This window comes from Vigna unguiculata, chromosome 3 (genome assembly GCF_004118075.2).
Source record: "Vigna unguiculata cultivar IT97K-499-35 chromosome 3, ASM411807v1, whole genome shotgun sequence".
Taxonomy (NCBI): domain Eukaryota; kingdom Viridiplantae; phylum Streptophyta; class Magnoliopsida; order Fabales; family Fabaceae; genus Vigna; species Vigna unguiculata.
In genome coordinates this window covers 46,065,669-46,086,888 of record NC_040281.1, presented here as the reverse complement: position 1 = coordinate 46,086,888, position 21,220 = coordinate 46,065,669, and the positions used below count along the sequence as shown (strand labels likewise).

Sequence of the window (21,220 nt, the reverse complement as noted above, 5' to 3'; positions counted from 1 at the left end):
TTATTTTGGTTTGTATTTGGATTGTATTAAAGTTTATTTAGATTTTATTTAGAATTATAATTTAGTTTTGACTGATAAAAGAATAAAAAGATTTAATTTGTTTAATTAAGTAAACCCGTGAGCCAACCCGTTTAATCCATTAATCCGTGATAGATTAGATTGGATTCGAATTTTGTTGGCTCACTAATAAATGAGCCAAATTAGGTTAAATCACAAAATAATCAATTCATAATGGATCTAACCAATTCGAACCAGAATATTCATTTCACAGCTCTAATAATGAATCAGTTAAAATATCCAAGTAGGAGATCATGTACTTTTTGTTTCAATTCAACTGAATATGCAAGTAACAAATATTAGAAAAAAAATATCATATGCTTAAATAATTTTTTATTTAAATATCTAATTCAAAAGAATATTATATATTAATTTACCAAAATCAATATTTTAATTAAATTCATTAAATTACTTCAATATTTTCTCAAACTTTGTGAATTATATGTAAAAGTGGACATATTTTTAAAGATAAGATCTCTTAGAACACGCTTTTATATACACGAGTAATACAATATAAATATGAAAAATGCGGACTATAAATTATATAATTAAAAAGTTAGAACTCAGAGAACCTTGTAATTCTAATCTACTTATAGGATAATAGTATAATGTAGATATAGATTAGTATGAAATAGACAATTATATTGATAGTTTTTTATGGATAATAGCTTAGATATAGATAATATAAAACATTTAAATAGTACAAAACTAAAATATTAAAATAAAAAGATTAACCGAATAAGCATATAATGGTGATTTTTACTGTTTAAATACTACTGTAACAAAAAATGTTCCGTATTATGTGAAGATTTATCTATTTATCTATATTACTAATTACTAATACATGTTCATGATGATTAGATTAAGAAAATAGGGAAAATAAAAGTATAAACCCTTAGCCTCCATAAACCTTTCCTGAAAACCTAGACGTGCGCTATATTTTTGGACGCTGTTCTGCAAAGAGTTAGACACGGCTTCGCAGCAACTCAATATGGAAGAGAAAATAGACACTGCAGACAAGAAGGTGAGTTTCCTTAGTCAACGCTTTCAGTATGTGTGTTTGTTTGTTTGTTCTCTGTTGTCTCCAACGCCTTCGAAAGAACAGTTCAAATTGTGCGTTTTTTGCTTTTAGTTTCCTTAGATGTTTAGTATCTTGAATGTACTGCTGGGGAATCAATTGAATGTTTTTGGCGGCGAATTTTTATGGGAAATTAGGCTGAATGTTTTGGCATGAATTAGTTGAAGCTCAAAGTGACTTCCAATTTCTAGGTTTTCAACTGAATATGTTAAATGATGGTGGGGATTTAAGAGTCGTGGTGTACACTATTAGTTTTTGCTAAAATGCAGCTTGGAAAGATTTGCCTTGTATATACTCTTGGTTTTAGTTGTGTGTTTCCTGTCACATGAAATCATTGGACTAAATGCGTATGCTTTTTTAATTATTTAAAAAATGAAAGACTGCATTTGCTGTAAACCTAGCGAATCACTTCATATAGAATTAGGGATTAGTTATGTTTGCCAAAGTGATTTGCAACTTCTTTGGTTATTGGTGATAGTGATGTCATCAGTAGTCATATAGATAAATAGATAAATTGTAATACATTGTGAGACTTTTAGATGTATATGCTAGTTTAAATGGATGATGAAATGTCGCGAGTGTTTTGTAGTCTTTTTTGTTTTCCCTTTCCTTCTTTCTCCTCTGTCCCAGCAATATAACCAGTGCTTCCATATGGGTAGGTGCTGGCCGATATTGTAAAATTGGCACAAAAGAAAGGCCTCAGGGGTAAGCTAGGAGATTGGAAAGAATTCTTGGACAGTCATGATAAAAAGTTTGGGGCCAATTTGAGTGATCCATCAAAGCGACCCCATGAGTTATTGGCTACATTTCTAAAGTCTTTTTCGGAGGAGGAAGATTTGAAGGTAAATAACTTTTCGGTACCAAATATGTACACATACACTCAAAAGATGCGATTTTTATTCATTTCTCCTGTGTTTAGTTTTTTGATAACATCATGCGACATCATGAAAATCAATACATGTTGGAGCGGCTGAAAGATAAATCCCATGAGTCCCCGGAGCAGGTACATTTGTGATTGCCCTGCTAAAATCTTGTTTTAGATTTGTAGTTAACTTTCTTTCCTGGATTATAGTAGTAAGTAATAATGTTATTTTACCTGAATTATAAACAATCTTGTTTTCATTTGTTAGTTAATTTTCTATTAAAACTAAGTTTCCTTCCCATAAAGGTCACACTCCCGCATGTGTTTTGAGCTTTCTACCAATCATTTGCTGTTATTTCTTTAAGCGATTCAACATTATTATTCAATTTTATTGAGAATGTTCCAATCAATGTTATCAAAACTTGACTGGGCGGTTTAACCAGTTGAATCAGGAGTCGGACTAGTGTTGGGTCCAAGTCTTCCTAAAAGGCAGATTTAAATTTGAACTGGGATAAAACTGTTCAAACTGGGCATGAACTGGAAAACCGGGAGAACTAGTGGGTTGGGAGGTTTGACTGGTTGTTTCTGAAAACTTGTTTTATTTTTTTATGTTGTAGTTGGTTTTTCAAGAGAGTTGTAGTTAGTTTTTCAAGAGAGTTGTGGTTACTATAATGAATTTAAATTTGAACCGCGATATAGCTGGTCAAACTGGGAAAACTGGTGGGTTGAGAGGTTCAACTTGTTGGTTCTAAGGACATGTGTTTTTTTGTTGTTGAGAGTTGTATTTACTAATGGATTTTATTTGTTATTGTTGAACTTATATGTGATGTATTATACTTGTTTGCTTTCATATATAACTTACTTTTGTTGTATGCTATGACTTATGACGCATTTAAGTGAAGTGTTTAAATTTTAATTTTGTAAAATATATATATATATATATATGTATATATATATATATATAATCTGTTTTTTCATTAATACTACTTTGTATATTGTATTAGCATATAAATACTTTTATGAATTATTGTTTTCCTCTTTTATATTTAAACCATCATGCCAATTTGAAGTTGGCTCCTAAGTTGAATATTTCTTGTTGCTGCAACCAAATCTGAATGTAAAACTAAAGTCTAAAAGTGAAAAGAATGTAATTGATAGTGGCATGAATCTCTATGATTCAGCAAAATCAAATATTCTGATATTACTTTATGGTGATAATTATCCTTTTTCTCCTTACTGGGTTGTGTAATTGATAATGGTTATTCACATTCTTTTTCTTAATTAATGTTGTTGATTTCATTGCCATGTGTACTTATAAAAATAAATTACTATAGTTTTCTAACAGTCTGATGTATGCTGCACAGAGGCTAGTTCAAATAACTCTGCAGCATCCGTTATATCCATTGGACTATTCATCTCCATCAATTGATGAGGTTTGTTGACATCACCTGTACCTGAATTTGAAGGGGTCAATAGTGATTCTGATATGTCGTATATTATGCTTTTGATAGGGGTGGATAGTTATAAATGTTAAAAACAAGCCCAAGGTGATGAAGTCTACTACAATGCTTGCTGTCGATTGTGAAATGGTTCTTTGTGAAGATGGGACAGATGCGGTAGTTAAAGTCTGTGTGGTAGACCATAATTTAGAGGTAATTTATGCACACTCCTCCTTTTGCATATCCTCCCAAAAAAAGGGTTCACATAATTGTTTTTAAAATCGTTCTCCTTTTCGGGGTTATAGATAGATAATTTTCAGAACTTTTCAGGTCAAGCTGAATGAATTCGTAAAACCCAACAAAAAAATTGTGGACTACAGAACAGAGATCACTGGTATCTCTTCTCAAGATCTAGAGGCAGTGACTTGCTCCTTGGCTGATATACAGGTATTTTGGGGAATTTTTTTTTTTTTTTGTATAGTCCTTTCATGTGCATAATGAAGATATGTCTTGTGCTTCCATAGAAATCCATGAAGAAGTTGTTATCAAAAGGAACCATATTAGTGGGACACAGTTTGCATAATGATCTACGTGGTAAGTTTGATAAACGTTTTAGTTTACTTTGGTTTGTTTTTAAACCTACTGCTAGATTTTGAGTATATTAAGGGGCTAGCTCCGTTGAATTAATTTTTGCACTTCTAATTTATATACTAATGCAAGTTGTCTGCAGTGCTGAAGCTTGATCATGTCAGAGTGATTGACACTTCCTATATCTTCCAATCCGTGGATGGGTCTACGCACAGAAGACCTTCTTTGAATGGTTTATGTCAGGTACTAAAGTGGCAAATATTTTATATGCAAAAAATTAAGGTTCTCCATTATGAGAAAGGGTCACATAGCCACTCTTTTGGAGGAATCATGTTGTTTTGGATGCAAAGTCTCTTGTGCACTTCTGCTAGTTTATGTCTTGAAATTTAAGATCTTTCATCATCCAGGCTTGCCCAAGAAAATTATAGCAACATGGAAGAATAAACACAGAAATGGCAAATATTAATTTTTGATTTATAGTTTATCATCAATTGTTTTGACAGGCTGTTTTGGGTTGTCCTGTACGGGAAAAAGGTGCTCCACATAATTGTCTAGATGATGCACGTGCAGCTATGAACCTCGTTCTTGCAAAGATCAAACATGGTGTTGATAGGGAATTTCCAATTTCACTTGCTCAAGAGCGTGTAAGCTGACATATACATCTCCAGCATTACGTTGTAGTTGTAATCTTGTTGATTGGAGACTAAAGGTGAATACTATCACTGTTATATTGTTTTAGGTTCCAGAAAATGAGACAGCAAAGCTTTTTCTTCACAAGATACCAAATGCTGTAAACACCGAAGCACTGCATACCATTGTTCCTGGAGAATTCAGAACAGAACTGCAGGTAGTGTGTCCTATGGCTATCTCAATGTTCTAGTAAAGAGGTTCATCTGTAATTATTTAAATAGTGTGAATATCTTCAATTTGAAAACATTTAGTTTTGTTTTGTCTCACGGTAATCTTGTTGGCAGTCTTTTACTGGGTTACATTTTGTGTTTGAGATCTGATGTATCTGCTGCAGCCTACCAGGAAAGTTCAAGGAAGACATTATTCTGCCTTAGCTGTTTTTAAAAATACACAAGAGGCTGAGGATGCCTATGAAAAAGTCGAAGGAATCCAACTAAAGGTACATATATGATATATAACGGTCTGCAATCTGCTACTTGATATCAGTAAATTGTTTGTTGTTTAGCTGAGCCAATGAAATGCATAAATGTGAATTTCACTCTCCACTATAATACCTGAATCCATTTGTTCTAATGGACATATGTTTGACTCTTCTTCCAAAATTGGATGAACTTGAGAACTTTCACTGTAGTCGTATATAACTGAAGGACATTTTTTTACTCTGGGATTGCTGATCTATCTCATACTATGTATATTACTTTATCCTAGGATAATCAAGGGCGTCCACAGAAACTTGTAACATTTCTGCCAAGTAAAGGCATGCCTGTCACTCTATATGTTCGGAAAATGGTAAGTGACGAACCACCCAATGACCAGAATGGATCTAATAAGAGGGCTTTACAAACGGATGAGGCAGTTGATGTTTCCAAGAAAGCAAAAATAGATAAAAACACTGAAGAAAATGCCCCAAGCTGTGATGTCCATTTAAACGAGATTGAAGCACTGAATCAACGATTAAAGCAAAGTGAATTGGAGATCGAATCATTGAAGAAAGAGCTGACACAGAAAGATTTTGAAATAACCACTCTGCATAAAATGGTGGCCTCTTTAAATAAGAGAAGAAAATAAAAAGTGCAGCCAGGGGATGGAATGTTGGATTGTTTGGTGAAATGAAATTGAAGGGATGCTCCTTAGCCAGGACCTCGTACATTTATGGTAATTTTCTTAAAAATCGGTTCTGGGAACCGTGCAGTTTTGAGACATTCATATTTAGTTGTCATGTTAATTACTGAGGTTCCAGAAATTGTGGCCTCCCAGTCCAAATTTGGATTTAAATATTTCCCTCCAAGGATGAACAAGTGTACCGATGAATGTTATTGTCCACAACTAACGTTTTACTGCAATTATATATGTTTTATTGACATTCTTTCAGATGAAGACAACTCATCTAATATTGTTTTTTTTTTTTTTGTATTGGGGCCACTTTTAGCTATATAAGTTATATATTGTTAGCGTTATTTTAAATATCTGGAGAAATCTATTTCACTGTTCTCTCTTTCGCTTTCTTTTTCTACTGTAGCAACAATCCTTTAATGCAAGTACCAATGACTTATTACAGTAGTAGTACCAATGACTTGTTATATAAGTGAGTACAAAACAAAACATGTATATTGAAGAGGAAGGCTATTGTTATTCTTAGAACATGTGACTATGGGGTTGAAGAGGATGTCATCAGGGTTAAAAATAGTAAACATAAAACAGCACAACCTTCGCCAAACTCCATTTCAATTTAATATTTATTTGTGCTTTTAGTCTAGGATAATTATTACTTAAATCTTATAAAAATGAAGAAATATAACTAGATAAGCTTATAATGAAAATTATAAAACAATTTATCAAAAGCATCAAGGCTTCTAATGCTATAAGAAGTTTAAATAAAAATATTTTAGTTGGTTAATTTGAATGAAATCGTTGAAAATTTGGAGTAACAAACCAAAAAAAAAAAGATTTGATGTTGAATTTAATATATATATATATATATATATATATATATATATATATAACTAATGTAACATATCAATTTTAGCAGTTTAATAAAAATTAATAAAATAGATTCAGTGTATAAAGTATATTAGTACAGTCTTAGAATAGATCGGACTATAAAAGTATAACGTTTATACTAACCAACTAAAAAAGACCAATTCTAATTCTAAGCATAGACTATCCACTCACAACAACTCCCACTGAAACCTTCTATCAACTTAAAAGATGGTTCCTCATCCTCCAGAGGTACCCAACAACTACAACCACATCTGCTTCCACCGAATAGGTGATCATCGCAAAAGAAAGATAAACAACACAAGATAAAAATACAGAAGAAGGGCAAGCTAATGTAAACAAGGAATATTCATATGAAAACTTAACTCAAATTATTAAAATAATACACACATAGGAATACATATAAAAAGAGATACAATTGACACTATATTCAATTATTCAGATACATGCAATGACACCGGATCTCTTGGTGGCTTGCACCGACACCGGATCTCTTGGTGGCTTGCACCTCTGTGTGGTTCCCAAACTCTGCAAAGTTTGGCATCAAGGGGTTATCACCCAACCACTCATAAGGTAAATCCCATTCGCATATAGGACTTGATCAAGTCCAGTGACTAGCATCTCCTGCTACTCCTCACAACATAACTCACTCTACTCTATTTGAGCATTAATGATTATTAGAGCGTCAGGATACCAACCAATACTAAGTCCTCATGTCATTGCACACACTAAAATACCACAATATAGAACTTCTCATTGAAATTCCTTAAACATCATAACTTCGCATGCTCACACAATATTTCATACCAATTATCATCTTATATACCCACAATAACATTTTTATCTCAATTAATAACATTAAGGACTATAGAATCCAATTCAAGTATACACAAAAGTAACTAAAACAGTAAAAACAAGAAAACAAAATAATTGTCGCTAGACATGAAATACATCCAAATGGTGAAAACCATTTCTCTAACCATAGACATCAAAACAAAGATCCCATAAGTCAAAATAAAGATTTACGTGTCTAGGATCAACTGTCAAAATTTCAGCTTAATTCGACGGTTAACAGAGCTGGAATCTTCATTTTACCAATAAGACGCAGTGTTAAAAATTGAGTAGCGCTCAATGCTAGAAAGTGGCGCCCAACACTTATTGGCTTGTAAAGGTCAGCGCAGCGCTGCCATGTTGAAGCTCACTACTGTATCAAATATGAACAATCTCAATTTAAGGTTTTTGAGCAATCTAGACCTGTTTTATTACTCCAATTGGTACTACTACTATAGGCAGTGATCAAAAAGAGTTTTAAATTATAGTAGGTAGCAACAATTAGATCCATGATCCAACAACTCTATCTTTCTATAATACCCCCAATTCAAACAATACAATCAATTTCAATTCAATCATTTAAAATATCAACATACCACAATCACAAGCATCAATAATTCATCATAGCATATAAGATATTTCACAATCATACAAGATATGACTCACTTACTCTAAAAGTTATTAGCTTCCCTTATCTGACAAAGAGACTCTGCAGATCCAAATCGTTCAAAAAACACCAAAACACATCTAACTCCACATGATGTTCTATCTACACATAGAAACATCAGAAGAACGATCATAACCTACCATTATGATCACTGATCAATAGACTCATACTGATGATTAAAACCACACATGTAAGCGGAAGAAAACTCACATGTGACGAAAAACATAATTAAACCAAAATGAGGGCGAAAAAATCAACTTACACAAACGGAAAGACTGATTGGTCCAACTTGAAAAACTCGCTGAGAGAGGATAAATCTTATGCTCTCAATTCTTCAATCAAATGATCAGAGAGTAAGATATCCTATAGAGAAGTTAGAGAACTCTAAAAAAGTGATTTGTAGATGGTGGATGTGTTTTAAAATAATAAAACTCTTTTATAACAAATCTATTTATACTAAAACATTTTAATATTAAAATAATCGAATCTCACTATTTTTAAATTAATGTCGCTTCTAAAATATTATTTTATAAGATTTCACAACTAAAGTTTCATACATAAATTTATGAAAATTTAAAATTAAGATAAAATTTGGATTAAAAGAACATGGACCTTATCGCATGGATATGTCAATATGACATTTAATCAACTCGGAAACCATTTAAATAACCAGAAGGAATAATGAGATGGGTGTGTTGTAACATTAGGGACTATTCATATGTTTTAATAAAACAATTAAATATATTATCTTTTTAAAGACTAAATTAATAGGATACTGTTTTTATTTATATCATCAATCTCTACTCGTTTATTTATACCTTGTAAAGTCATTGTAAAATTTTATGTTGTATGAAAGTTGGTCCAGAATATAATTCTCTTAAAATTATTATAGGTTTAATAATTGTTTTAGTCCATCTTATCTTATCTTTTAATTTTAATTTCAATTTTTGCAATTTTTTTATAATTTTTTATTCTTAAAACTAAACCTAATTTTCATTAAATATTTTTTATTAAAGATCACTATAAAACGTAGAGAATACTAAAAGAAATATTTTTTCCACAACATAATGAAAAGCTGAATCTTTTTTAAGTATATTTAAAGAATTTAGTTATCTATTTCTAATTATCCTAGTCTTTCTAGTAAATTTTGTCTAATAATGAATGTAAGTGTAATAAAGCTATGACGTGACATAAATTTGTAAATAAATAATAACAAAGATAAAACATTAAAATAAAAATATAACTATATTTAATACGTTATATTTCTTAATTTTATTTTAAATAGTTTGTACACGGACTAAAACTATAATAGAACAGCATCAAATATGTGAATAAACTTAAATGGTTTTGTAGAAATGCTAATCAATAATTTTGAATTCGAGTTTTAAATACACCATATTATACTATTGAAAAGGGAAATTTTGCGACCTATTAATAGGCGAGCTGAATCCCTGAAAACAAAGCTTCTTTTTTTTTGGTCTATAAGATGATTTTAAATTGAAAAAGAAAAAAATCGTGGATCGAAGATTAGGACTGAAGAGGACCAAGAGAAGAGGGTTTGTTTAAGCGACAAATCGTTGAATTGAACCTCGATTCCGCCCTCAAGCCGAAAGCGGAGCGGGTTCATCAACGATGGACGAGGTCGGAGCATCAATTAGAGCCGCCATATCGCGGTGGGAGCTGGCGGTTTGGCGGCAGTACCAGCACGTGCTAGACAAGTGGACGCCACACGTGGGGCGACGGTGGGTTGGGTTGGTGGTGGTGGCGCTGATATACGCGCTGCGCGTTTACTTTGTGGAAGGGTTCTACTTAGTGTCGTACGGTTTGGGAATATACATCCTCAACCTTCTGATCGGGTTCCTCTCCCCTCAGGTGGACCCCGAGATTCTTGATGCCGAGGGCCCCACCCTCCCCTCCTCCGCTAACGACGAGTTTCGTCCCTTCGTTCGCCGCCTCCCGGAGTTCAAGTTCTGGTACGCTATATGCTTCCCAATTACTATTAATTCAATTCACGATCATCATTAATCAACTAATTTCACTTCATCTTGTTCTGATCGATCATAGTAACCACAGAACACAAATTTCACGGCACAACAAAGCGTGTATTGTGTTCTGTTCAGGTTCTATTTGCGAGGTTACTGTTCTTGTGTTATTTATAGGGTTGTGTGTGCTGCGTGTTTCTTTTTTTTTTAGAGAAAACAACAGTTGGCAACCGCAGTAATAACTGAAATGTCACAATTTGGGGGTTCTTTGCACTTAGCAGCGTTATTGTACTTGTTCTGTAGAATTGAGGATTGTGATGAAATGGCAACTCTTGTTACAATCGCAATTTACAATCTCGGCTGCATTTCTTTTATGTAATTTTAGTAATATCTGGAATTACATTCTCAAGAATGTTAAACCTAAAAAATACAAAATGTTATTGATAAAGAATTAAAAATCAGAAGAGAAAAAAGAAAATGCAAGAATAAAGCTGTATGGAAATCTTAGTTATTGTGAAAAATGAAGTTCTGTTCGGATATAAGACACTCTTTTATTATACAATTTTTTTTTTCGCCTTCATATCTCTGGGAATGACCTTCCTATTTTCCGAAAATGAAAAAAAGTGAAACAAAATGTTATAATTTGTTTAACAGTTGTTGGTGTGTTCTACTCTAGTTTCCATGTGTCACTGACTGTGTGGCTTGGGGATGACACTGGTGCTGCTGCTTTGCCGAGGTTGGGTGAAGGAGTGGTGAGTGGTGACCACATGTAAAAATTTTGACACTCGAAGTTGATGAATTAATAGAATAATGACTAATTAAGGGAAACATAAAGAACAGACATATGAAACGAGCAAATGGATTGACCGGCCAGTTCTGATAAAAATGTGGATGTTCATGTTCATTCCCACAAATAATGAATTGTTAGGAAACGCAGACATCATGAATCAGCATTGCATTTTATGTGTTGTTGTGCTAAGTTACAGAAGTTCTTGGATATGCGGTCTGTATCTTCATGCTTTTACCTTCAGTATTTTGACATTAAGATGTTGTTTCTGCTGAATGTAAACAGGTACTCAATCACAAAGGCGTTTTGTGTTGCGTTTGTGATGACTTTCTTTAGTGCGTTTGATGTTCCTGTGTTCTGGCCAATACTCCTCTTCTACTGGGTGGTCCTATTCACGCTTACAATGAGGAGACAGATATCTCACATGATTAAGTACAAATATCTACCCTTCTCATCTGGAAAACAGGTAAATTAACATTTTCATTCGGCAAAATATCGTCATAACCGTTTTATGGCTTTGTCCATTATTGTGTTTTACATGAATCCAGTTTCGGTTCTAATGGTAAAGGCTTTTTTCTTTTTTTTCTTAAACTTGTAGCGTTATGATGGAAAGAGAGCATCACCTGAAAGCCCAAGCGTTTCAGAGGGCTGAACTTTTCAGGTTAATTGAACTATATTTGCTTAAATTAGGTAACAGATCAACGTGTTCTTGATATTATTGCTGTATATATTTTGGACAGCTAGATCAATCTGGGGATGTGATGGGAAGTTGAAGAAAGTTGCTCTAAGAGTCTTGTGTGGACCAGGGGATGTCCGATTCCCATTTGAGCAAATTGTTTGGACTTTAGGCGTATTGGATACTTTTACACCCTAGTAAAAGATCCAATTTAGGAAAATATAATTGGAGTTTCGGATGACTCTTTCTTTACTCAATTCCCTTTTCTTTGTTTTGTATCTCTATATAGGTGGGCAAATGCCTCTGGTTCCTGAATTAATCGTCAAATAACTGGTTTTGTTTTGTATTTCTTCCAATGCCATTATACCGAGTTATCTTTTTATACCTGCGTATATATGTTTGCATTTTTAATCAAGGTAATTTTTATTAACTCTAATTTTTGGAAATAAGCTCATCAATAGGAAAATTAAATAAAATAGGACTATTAGGCCAATTAGTCTTGGGTCCCTATAACCCAATTAAAATGAATGATTTGCATGTGCGTGTCTCCATGAGAGATTCCTCTAGCTACGCCTTTACATAGTTCACCATCTTTACAAGTGAGACAAATGAAAGTTAGAGCAGAGAGAAATCTTTCATGCATTATTTCTCCTTAGTGTGCCTAAAAGGACAAACTAACATAAAGTAGTGTTATGGGGGCTATGCATTATATCCTATTTCTTATCCACATGAGTAATATAATCCCACCATATAAAACTTTTAGCAAATAAGGTGTTTGAGTAACGGTGATTAAGAAAACTTCTCACAGTTAGCGGCCTTGGCTAATGGGGGCCATTGAAGATGTACCAAGGATGTTGACTGATGCCAAATTTGTAATGCCAATCTTTAACCCACCTAAGCTTTTCTCAATTATTGTTAGGACTCGAGATTGATGACTGTGTTTTCCTTTTGCTTCTCATGTTATGAACCTGTGAACATTGTAGATATTTTGATTTATGGATTACTTTATTAGTTTCATTTCGTGTTATTTTGCATTACTACTCACGGCGACATTCGCATAACTATAATTTTTGGAAAGAATTTGTATTGTCTTTTCTTATTATATTTTTACTTGTTCTCATTTCATTTCAAATAAAGCAGAAGAGTGACAACAAATGAGTAAGGCAAAACCTGGCATCCAACACCATGTACACCCATCTTCCTATCCCCGTTTTATTTTGGATGGACATTTCAATGGATTTTGTGCTTGGACTAGACCAGTCAAAAATAGGTCACCTACTTCGGTCCATTACAGGTTTGCTACTTAGTGAGTCAATCCAATCTGACTTACGAACTCAAAAAATTTGAATCCAGTCCAATCCACCATAGATTAGTGGGTTAAATGGGTTGACACAATTACAAAAAAAAAAGTACAATTGTTTTCTTTCTATCTTTACAATATTAATTGGTAAAACATTTTGATAAAGCTACAAGAAGACTATTAAACTTTCTTCTACATTAATTTTGAAAAGGCACGAAGTACATTGCGTACCAAAATTACTTGATTTTTATGTAGCATGTTAATACAAAAAGTTAGGTTTCCTGTACTTTCAAATAATAGAGAGGATTGCACACGAAATTATATTCGAAAAGAAATAATGAGACGCAGGAAGTAAAGAAGTAGGTGTAGGAAAAAGGATCCAATTAGTGAGATGTTTCTTTTTTCTCTTTTATCTGGGTTGGTGTATCAATTTTGCTCATTATAAGTTCAACATGGATGAGTCGGGTTCATAGTGAGTCACATTGATGTTTTATTCGTGGTAAGACGGGTTGACTCACGAATTTTAACCCATTTTGGTAGTTCTAGCTTGGATCCCCAAAGGACAATCAGAGGAAAGACCTTTGTGGTAGTGTATCAATTTTCAAAGATGACTCATTTAATGCCATAAAGTGTACAAAGTGAATGATGCATGCTGAAATTTTAAATATCCTCTTTAGGGAAGTAATGATATTGCATGGCATCCTAAAATCATTGGGGATATTTTTGATTTCTTTTTGTATCTCCAAAATTTCTTCTGTACCCTCAAAAAAATTTTAAATTTCAAAAATACCTTCTAACCATTTTTGGATGTCGACTTTTGGTAAAGATACTTTTGAACAACACATCTGGTGAAGAGTTTGGACTTCTAGATATCAACAAAATATATACCAGAAGTTGACTTTTGAATATATATATATATATATATATATATATATATATATATATATATATTATTTTTACTCTTTAAATTTTAAGTTTAGTTTATTTTTAATTTAATTTTTTCTAATTTTATTTATTTTTTAACATATTATATTAAAAAAATTTAAATAAACAAAATAAATATAGGAAAAGAAAAAAACAAAAAGAAATAATTAAAATTAGAAAATTAAACTTTAATAAAAAAATAAAAAAGTTAATATATATATATATAAATTATATATATATACATACATATATATATATATATACATACATATATATATATATATAAATTATATAAATATATTAATTACATAATTACTTAAAAACAAATAAAATTACAAAACAATTTAAATTAAAACATAATTAAATTTTAAATAAAAAGATAAGAAAAATACAATATGCATATATTCGGAAGTCTTTATATATTTTGGAATTTGAAATTTTTTCGAGGTGCGGCAAAAATGTTGTAGGTGCAGGAAGAAATCTCTCTATTGCTTCCACAAAAACTCAAAGTTCTTTGACCACTTTTAAAAGATTGTGTGGGGAAGGTTGCCGCACAAATTGTTTCGGGCTTTCTTTCTGCAGCTCCAACATTTTTTTTCACCTCTATGTTTTTTTTAAATTTCAAAAATATCTTTAACCATTTGAACAAAGTTACGTAAATCACATTTTTAAAATTATTTCTTGATATCGACATTCTGGATATCGATTTCCGAAGAAGAATACGATTTTAATATTTGTTGAATTATGTTTAATTCTATAAAAGTTTATTTTCAATAATTATTGTTGTTTTGTATTTTAATAAATATTTGATTATGTTTAATTCTTATATCTGTTTTATATTTTAATATTTTAATATATTTTAATTTTTTTAATCTTATTTTAATAAATAATATATTTTTAATATTAAAAACAGAATTAATTACTATAATACTTTAATATTTATTAAATTATGTTTAATTCTATAAAAGGTTAATATAACTTTTATTATAGCTTTATATTTTAATATATTTTTTATTATTTGTAATTTTGATTTAATAAGTAATGTGTTTTTAAGATATTATTTATTTTAATATTAAAAACAAAATTAACTATTATAATACTTTTAATACTTGTTGGATTATGTTTAATCATATAAAAGTTTAACTTCAACAACTATTATATTAATACACATTAGTTGAGTCCAATAATATATATTAGACGAATCTAGTAATATATTTTAGACGAGTTTGTCGACACACAAATTAGACGACTCTACTAAAATAGATTAGACAAGTTTCTTCATTTAGTGATGAGACGAGTCTGACAATACTTATTAGACGACCCCGTACATACACAGATTAGTTGAGTCTATTAGTACACATTAGATGATTGTGACCATTCACTGATTGCACGAGTCTTGTAATGTACATTAGACAACTATATTCATACATTGATTAGTGGAGTATAGCAAGAAAAACAAATTACATGAATCATTTCATACATTAATTAGAAGAGTTTAGGAATGGACATTACACAACTTTGTTCATACACTAATTAGATAAGTTTAGCAACACACATTGATGTACATACACTAATTAGACGACTTTTATAATATATATTAAACAAGTTTGTTCATACACTAATTAATCAAGTATAACAAAAAACACTAAACAAATGGAAATGCGGGTTGGATTAGCCTCATTAGGCTTGCCTCGCGAAAATGTGGGTCGACTAGCCTACAATGCTTTGAAAATGTAGGTTTAATAGTCTAGGACACTTCACATAAGTCCTAGTCCCCAGGCTAACTCTTTCTTTTTCAATTTCTTGGATAAATCTTTAAATGTCCTATGAATTGAAAAACTTCAACACAATCATAAAATTAAACAAAAACTTTAGAGAACAAAATTATAAATTAATAATTACAATATTCGTAATTTGACATGCATGATGAATTCTTGAGATTTTAGCATCATAAATACATGACATTGGTGTTTTATACTCATATAAGAATTTTAGAAAGTTTAGAAGGAAAGTAATCAACATACACAAGAGCAAGTATTTTTTTTTTTATCTGATAGACCTTAATTCTTAGCCATCTGACGTTTTTTGTGAGTGGGTTTGTGCTGCTTGTCCTAAGTCTAAGCATGATTGATAGTATCTCTATATTATCTAAGTTGTTTATATGTATTATATTTGTTGATGTTCTAAAATATGGTTATATGTTTTATATACACTTCATTAATTGTCAAAGATAGTGTATCTAGTTCAGTGGTGTTGTGGAAGATAAATTGTTCATATATATGACTAGAGAGTCTTACATTAAACGTTAGACGAGTCAGTTCACATACCGATTAAATGAATATAGTAAAAAATATTAGATGAGTATAGAAAAATACATTAGAGGAGTCTTCCATACACTGAGTAGACAAGTCTCCATATACTAATTAAATGAGTATGTCATTATGCAATCCAACCTTTTTTACTTTTAGAAAATTTACATTTACATTTCTTTGCATAGAATAATATTTCTATTTTTAAATCTTCTCTAATCTTTATATTTTTTATCATCTAACTTTTTGTATTTTTAGATTATTTACTTTTTACATTTATCTGAATTGTTTAATATTATATTTATTTATCATTTTTTCCTGTCTCTCAATCTCTTATTGCACAATGATAAGTAATTAGGGGTTGCGCCGCGATATTTTCCCTCTTAGTAGCATCAAGCATGAGCCATGAAGTGCTAGATTTAGAGAATTTCTAAGATTGGACTGGGTCGTTAATATTGAAGAACAAATGTATAAGGTTCATGGCAAACAGTGAATATCCATATAAAAAATATAACTAGAACATTAATATCATTAAGGATTTCAGATTAAACATTCAAATGGAATAACAAGTGAAAACCAGTACAAATTGATAATCAGGTTGAGTTTTAACCTGAAGAAATCTATGTACAAGAATAGCCCCAACAGGCATTTCCAATAGCAGCATATAAAGATAACAGAAACATCACTTTTGTTGCAACTTTAGAACTTGTTCCTCTTCAAAGGATCCAATTCCACAATAATGATGAGTTAGTTCAAGCACTGCTGATAGAGACCTCATTGCTTTCATAACCTGAACTAGGAACTGCAGAGTTTAGACCATACTTAACAGGGTACGAAGCTTCCATTGCAATTCCACACTTCCCTGTGGAGCTCCTTCTCACGTTGCGCTCCATCTTGAAATACCCATCTTCACCCCACCCAGTGCCCCATGAATTCCTCACCAGCCAGTAATCAACACCGTTTTCAGTCCCATATCCAACAACCACCACACCATGATCTAAATTTGTTCCACATTTACCAGTAAACACACCCTGCAAAAAAAAATAAAAAATCACAAAATTTTAACCTTGTACATTTGACAACCATACATTGTTGCATGTTGTGAAATAGTTCCCTGTCTCAAGCTTATACCAATTTAAGAACATAGTCTCAAAGGCAAATCAATGCAGTGATCACAGTGTAACATTTTATAGAGTATACTTACAGACTGATAAAGTTGCAAAGCCCTGCCAGAGGCTTCAATTGCAACGCTTATGGGTTGATGAGAAACAGCTTTCTTTAAGGCATTCTCGTCATATGCTGGAACATCCTCGTAATCATCGATTTGCACTACCTTGGCCTTTTTCTGTAGCAGTATAAATGAATCAAAATCATTAGAAAAATCAATTATTTGAGTTGAATATATGATGCAGGGGTTTAGAAAGAATGGTATAGTGACCTTAGTTGGATCACAAGTTCCATCATGGCCCTTGTATGGATAATCTTCTTCTGTGTCTATGCCACCATTTTTAATGATGAATTGGAATGCGTAGTCCATGAGGCCACCATTGCATCCTTCGTTATACTCTCTGTCACAGTCCACAAGCTCTTGTTCTGACAGTGACACAAACTTCCCTGTCACTATGTTATTTATAGCTTCCACAGAAGCCACTGTTGAGAACGCCCAACAACTTCCTGCGTCATTCATGTACACACCACAAAATATATTAATAAACCCAATTTTAATAGGACATACTCTCTGTAATTACTATTAAAGATAAGTTTAGTATTTAGCTTATAGAATAAGTAAAGAAATAACAAATATAAAATTATTCATGAATAAATAAATAAACAGAATCCAACAGCCCTGTACCCACGCAACGTCCAGAAACTTGCATTTCGTAACATAACATTATTCTGAAGGAAATAGCTTTAAACGTCAGAATTCAATAAGTACGACCACTAACACATTATTATTTTTTTCATAAGAAAATATCAAACCGTGGCAAAACCGTTAACGAAAATAGAAACACATAAAATTCTATTCACAGATTAAATTAAAATATTTTAATTTAACGTTGGTTTAACTTTATTATCTTTAAAAAAAAATACCCCACTTGTATTTTCTTTTATTTTTCAGTTTAGATTTTAAAATTTAATAATACGCCTCCTTTTCAGTTTAGATTCTTCACAATCTAGCCAAATTTCAAAAACAAATCCACAGTCAAGTTCGTTATTAATAATGAGAAAAATATAAAAAACTCAAGTATATTATTATTATTATTCCCAAAACATATTATAAACGAATACTTAATTGTTACGTAACCATAGCCAGATAAAAAAAAAACAAAGCTGTTACAGTTAACTCAGAACAGTTCTTAACAAACGTTATCTTTACCAAATGAAAAGGCGAAAAGATTAAAAAAAAAAAAAAAAAACTTACCACAACTTCCCTGATCTTTGATCGGAGCAACTGCACCTTTCAACCTCCAATCGACGAACACCGGCAACTTGTCACCGGAGTTGTAAGCATACCGGTGACCGGTCCTCTGGGTTTTCATGACCCTGCGTTTGGCATCAGTTCTGGTGCCCAAATACATGGCACGGTATTCCTCGTTGGTGATATCAGCAAACTTGTTCAACCCAAGAGTGTATGTGTTGTTCTGAGCGTTGTGCTCTTGTATGAATCCCAAGTTCTCCTTGAACACTTCAAACCTCTTATCCTTCTCTCCCAACCCATTGTACACCTTTCGGTGCTTCACCAACCACTTCTCGTACATGTCCATCACCTCGTTTTCGGAGTAATTGACGACGGACATGGCCGTAACATGTGAGAAAGTGAAGAAAAGGAAGAGCAAGGTGGGTACTATGGCCATTGAAGACATGGTTGGTGTGAGGAAGAGGAGAAAAGAAGGTTGAATGGTTGTTGATGAAGAAGAGGGAGTGGTGAGTTTATATAGAAGGAGAAAAATTGTTTAATATTTGAAGAGGATTGAAGAATAGTACTATAAGCAATCGAGTTAGGGAACTGCCAAATCACGTGGCCTCTCAGAATGAATAATTGAAATCTAAGATTATAGAATTGAATCTCTTCTATTCCCTTCATTATTGGCGTCTTACTAAATTCGTTAATAATAGATAGATAGATAATTGTTTTTTTTAATTTTAGAGTAAATTAAACTTTAATTTTCAAAATATTTACTTCAGAAACGTGATAAACTGTTATTTTTATCTCTTAATATTTCTATAAAGTAAAATAAGAAAATATTACTGAAATGATTGTGTATTTCTATAAGGGATAATTAGTACAAAAAATTAGAATTCTTCTTGAAATAGTACATAAAATACTTAAGTTATTGATTAAAGGAAATATATATAACTTGGACTAAATTAACTTTTTACTAAAGTAAAAATTGACTGCTTTTACGTTCATAAAATAATGTATATATTTTTTAATTTAATTAAATATCTATTAATAAGCATTTGAAAGTATTACTAAAATATTATTTGATTTGATCAATCCTTTTATATGAATGAAGTAGTTTTCAACAAACGTGAAATATGGAAACTCAGTTATGTTAGAGTATGTTTTTAGTATGAAAAAAAAAATGTTTTCTTTAATGAAACATGTAACATCTTGAATAAAAGTTGTTTATAAAAAAAAATATCTGTAAATGGAAAGAAAATTGCTTATGTAAGTAATTTTTTTAAATGAACAACTTTCTTTAATTTTAATTTATATATATATATATATATATATATATATATATATATATGTGTGTGTGTGTGTGTGTGTGTTTGTGTGTGTGTAGGTGTGATTTATATTAAAATAGCATTTTTATTTTCAGAAACTCCATTAAAAGGCCTAAGGGAAAATGTTACTTTAATTCTTTAAATTAACACTGTGTGTTAATATATAATGATATTTTGAATGAAGAAAAATTGTTTCTTCTTATGTGAGTAAAGAATTTAAATTTTTGCATTGTTTAGAGTGAGGAAGATGGTGGCAATGGCTATGTTTTTGCGTTGTTGAAAACAGACATTGCCATGCATACAGGGGCTTCCAGTTTTCTTCCAAAAGAAGGATTCCGTTTACTTTCGAGTTAATCTACCTCAAACCTTTCTTAGCCTTTCAGTGCCTGTTTCAGCTTTACTACTTTTACTTTACCAAATCAATATAAATAATAACTATTCAATCAAATAATAAATATTACACCTTAAAAGGACATCCAAGGAACAATTTTAAATTCTCCCATGCTTATTAATTTGAAAAACAAATGTATTTTATACCTTCAAAATTATTTAACATTTACTTTATATAGAGTAATATGACAATTTGTTAGTGAATGCAATTAATTTTAAGAAGACACAATATTGCTCATAATGATATGTGTGATAAAATATGTAGCCTTAGCAACGAAGGGAATCAATTCCTATAGGCCGGGTTGGTTGGGACATTAAAGATCTTAAATTGATAGAAGATCAAATTATAATATGTGATGAGATAAAAAAATTATTTTATAAATTGATTTTATAAAATTAAATTAAATTTAAAGTTTAATTTTAATATAGTATTAAACATGTTATAATATATTATACAAAACTTGTTTGTTGATGTGAGTATTCACCAAAATCACACATATAAAGTAATATAAAAAGGAGACCAGTAAAAAAATATTATAAAAATAAATAGTTGTTTTTGGAATTGTTTTCACAACTCAATAAATTTATTGGGTGTATAAGGAGTTCGGGTGAAAAATATACAATTTTACTTTATCACTATTTATTAAGTATTTTTGGATATAGATTTTGAAGTGTCAAATCATGTTAAGTTTTTTGTGTTTTTTGTGTTTTTTGTGTGTTTTTGTTTATATTTTTCAGTTTTTATTTGTAGGTGTTCTTCCGCTCGAAGATAATACTTTCTTAGTGCGTGTTTTGCAATAGTTGAATCTATTGTTCACGTATTTATCGAATGACTAGTGACTCATACAATATTACATAAGTTCAAAATGTATATATCTTGAGTAAATAACACGGAAAGAATAAGAGATGT

General features: G+C 31.3%; 3 protein-coding genes across 4 annotated transcripts; 2 read left to right on the top strand and 1 right to left on the bottom strand.

Annotated features, from left to right (window-relative positions):
- Positions 1–927: 927 nt before the first annotated feature.
- Positions 928–6,085, top strand: LOC114177927 (small RNA degrading nuclease 1-like). Its single transcript, XM_028063532.1, has 12 exons — positions 928–1,081; positions 1,795–1,977; positions 2,055–2,138; positions 3,362–3,430; positions 3,509–3,649; positions 3,767–3,883; positions 3,961–4,030; positions 4,167–4,267; positions 4,528–4,668; positions 4,764–4,871; positions 5,049–5,153; positions 5,423–6,085. Exons 1-12 carry the CDS (start codon positions 1,049–1,051, stop codon positions 5,780–5,782), a joined length of 1,512 nt encoding a protein of 503 aa, XP_027919333.1. The 5' UTR covers positions 928–1,048; the 3' UTR covers positions 5,783–6,085.
- A 3,559-nt stretch (positions 6,086–9,644) lies between these two features.
- LOC114177928 (protein RER1A-like) lies at positions 9,645–12,039 on the top strand. 2 transcript variants are annotated; one of them, XM_028063534.1, is made up of 4 exons: positions 9,645–10,183; positions 11,265–11,445; positions 11,578–11,640; positions 11,724–12,034. In XM_028063534.1, exons 1-3 carry the CDS (start codon positions 9,843–9,845, stop codon positions 11,629–11,631), a joined length of 576 nt encoding a protein of 191 aa, XP_027919335.1. In that variant the 5' UTR covers positions 9,645–9,842; the 3' UTR covers positions 11,632–11,640; positions 11,724–12,034. The 2 variants fall into 2 exon arrangements, with proteins under 2 accessions (XP_027919335.1, XP_027919334.1); XM_028063533.1 differs by having other exon boundaries at positions 9,647–10,183; positions 11,720–12,039.
- Positions 12,040–16,699: 4,660 nt separating this feature from the next.
- LOC114179029 (cysteine proteinase COT44-like) lies at positions 16,700–19,121 on the bottom strand. The gene is made up of 4 exons (XM_028065218.1): positions 18,611–19,121; positions 17,627–17,862; positions 17,393–17,533; positions 16,700–17,219 (listed from the first exon to the last, which is right to left on the bottom strand). Exons 1-4 carry the CDS (start codon positions 19,050–19,052, stop codon positions 16,941–16,943), a joined length of 1,098 nt encoding a protein of 365 aa, XP_027921019.1. The 5' UTR covers positions 19,053–19,121; the 3' UTR covers positions 16,700–16,940.
- Positions 19,122–21,220: the final 2,099 nt, after the last annotated feature.

Excerpts from the sequence above, each read along its gene's own strand:
- LOC114177928 (XM_028063533.1), top strand. The coding sequence starts at position 9,843 with ATGGACGAGGTCGGAGCATCAATTAGAGCCGCCATATCGCGGTGGGAG. Across the intron at positions 10,184-11,264 it reads CTCCCGGAGTTCAAGTTCTG|GTACTCAATCACAAAGGCGT; the intron begins GTACGCTATATG and ends GAATGTAAACAG. Across the intron at positions 11,446-11,577 it reads CCTTCTCATCTGGAAAACAG|CGTTATGATGGAAAGAGAGC; the intron begins GTAAATTAACAT and ends TTAAACTTGTAG.
- LOC114177927 (XM_028063532.1), top strand. The coding sequence starts at position 1,049 with ATGGAAGAGAAAATAGACACTGCAGACAAGAAG. Across the intron at positions 3,650-3,766 it reads TGGTAGACCATAATTTAGAG|GTCAAGCTGAATGAATTCGT; the intron begins GTAATTTATGCA and ends AGAACTTTTCAG. Across the intron at positions 4,872-5,048 it reads AATTCAGAACAGAACTGCAG|CCTACCAGGAAAGTTCAAGG; the intron begins GTAGTGTGTCCT and ends TATCTGCTGCAG.
- LOC114179029 (XM_028065218.1), bottom strand. The coding sequence starts at position 19,052 with ATGTCTTCAATGGCCATAGTACCCACCTTGCTCTTCCTTTTCTTCACT. Across the intron at positions 17,863-18,610 it reads CAAAGATCAGGGAAGTTGTG|GAAGTTGTTGGGCGTTCTCA; the intron begins GTAAGTTTTTTT and ends TGAATGACGCAG. Across the intron at positions 17,534-17,626 it reads GAACTTGTGATCCAACTAAG|AAAAAGGCCAAGGTAGTGCA; the intron begins GTCACTATACCA and ends ATACTGCTACAG.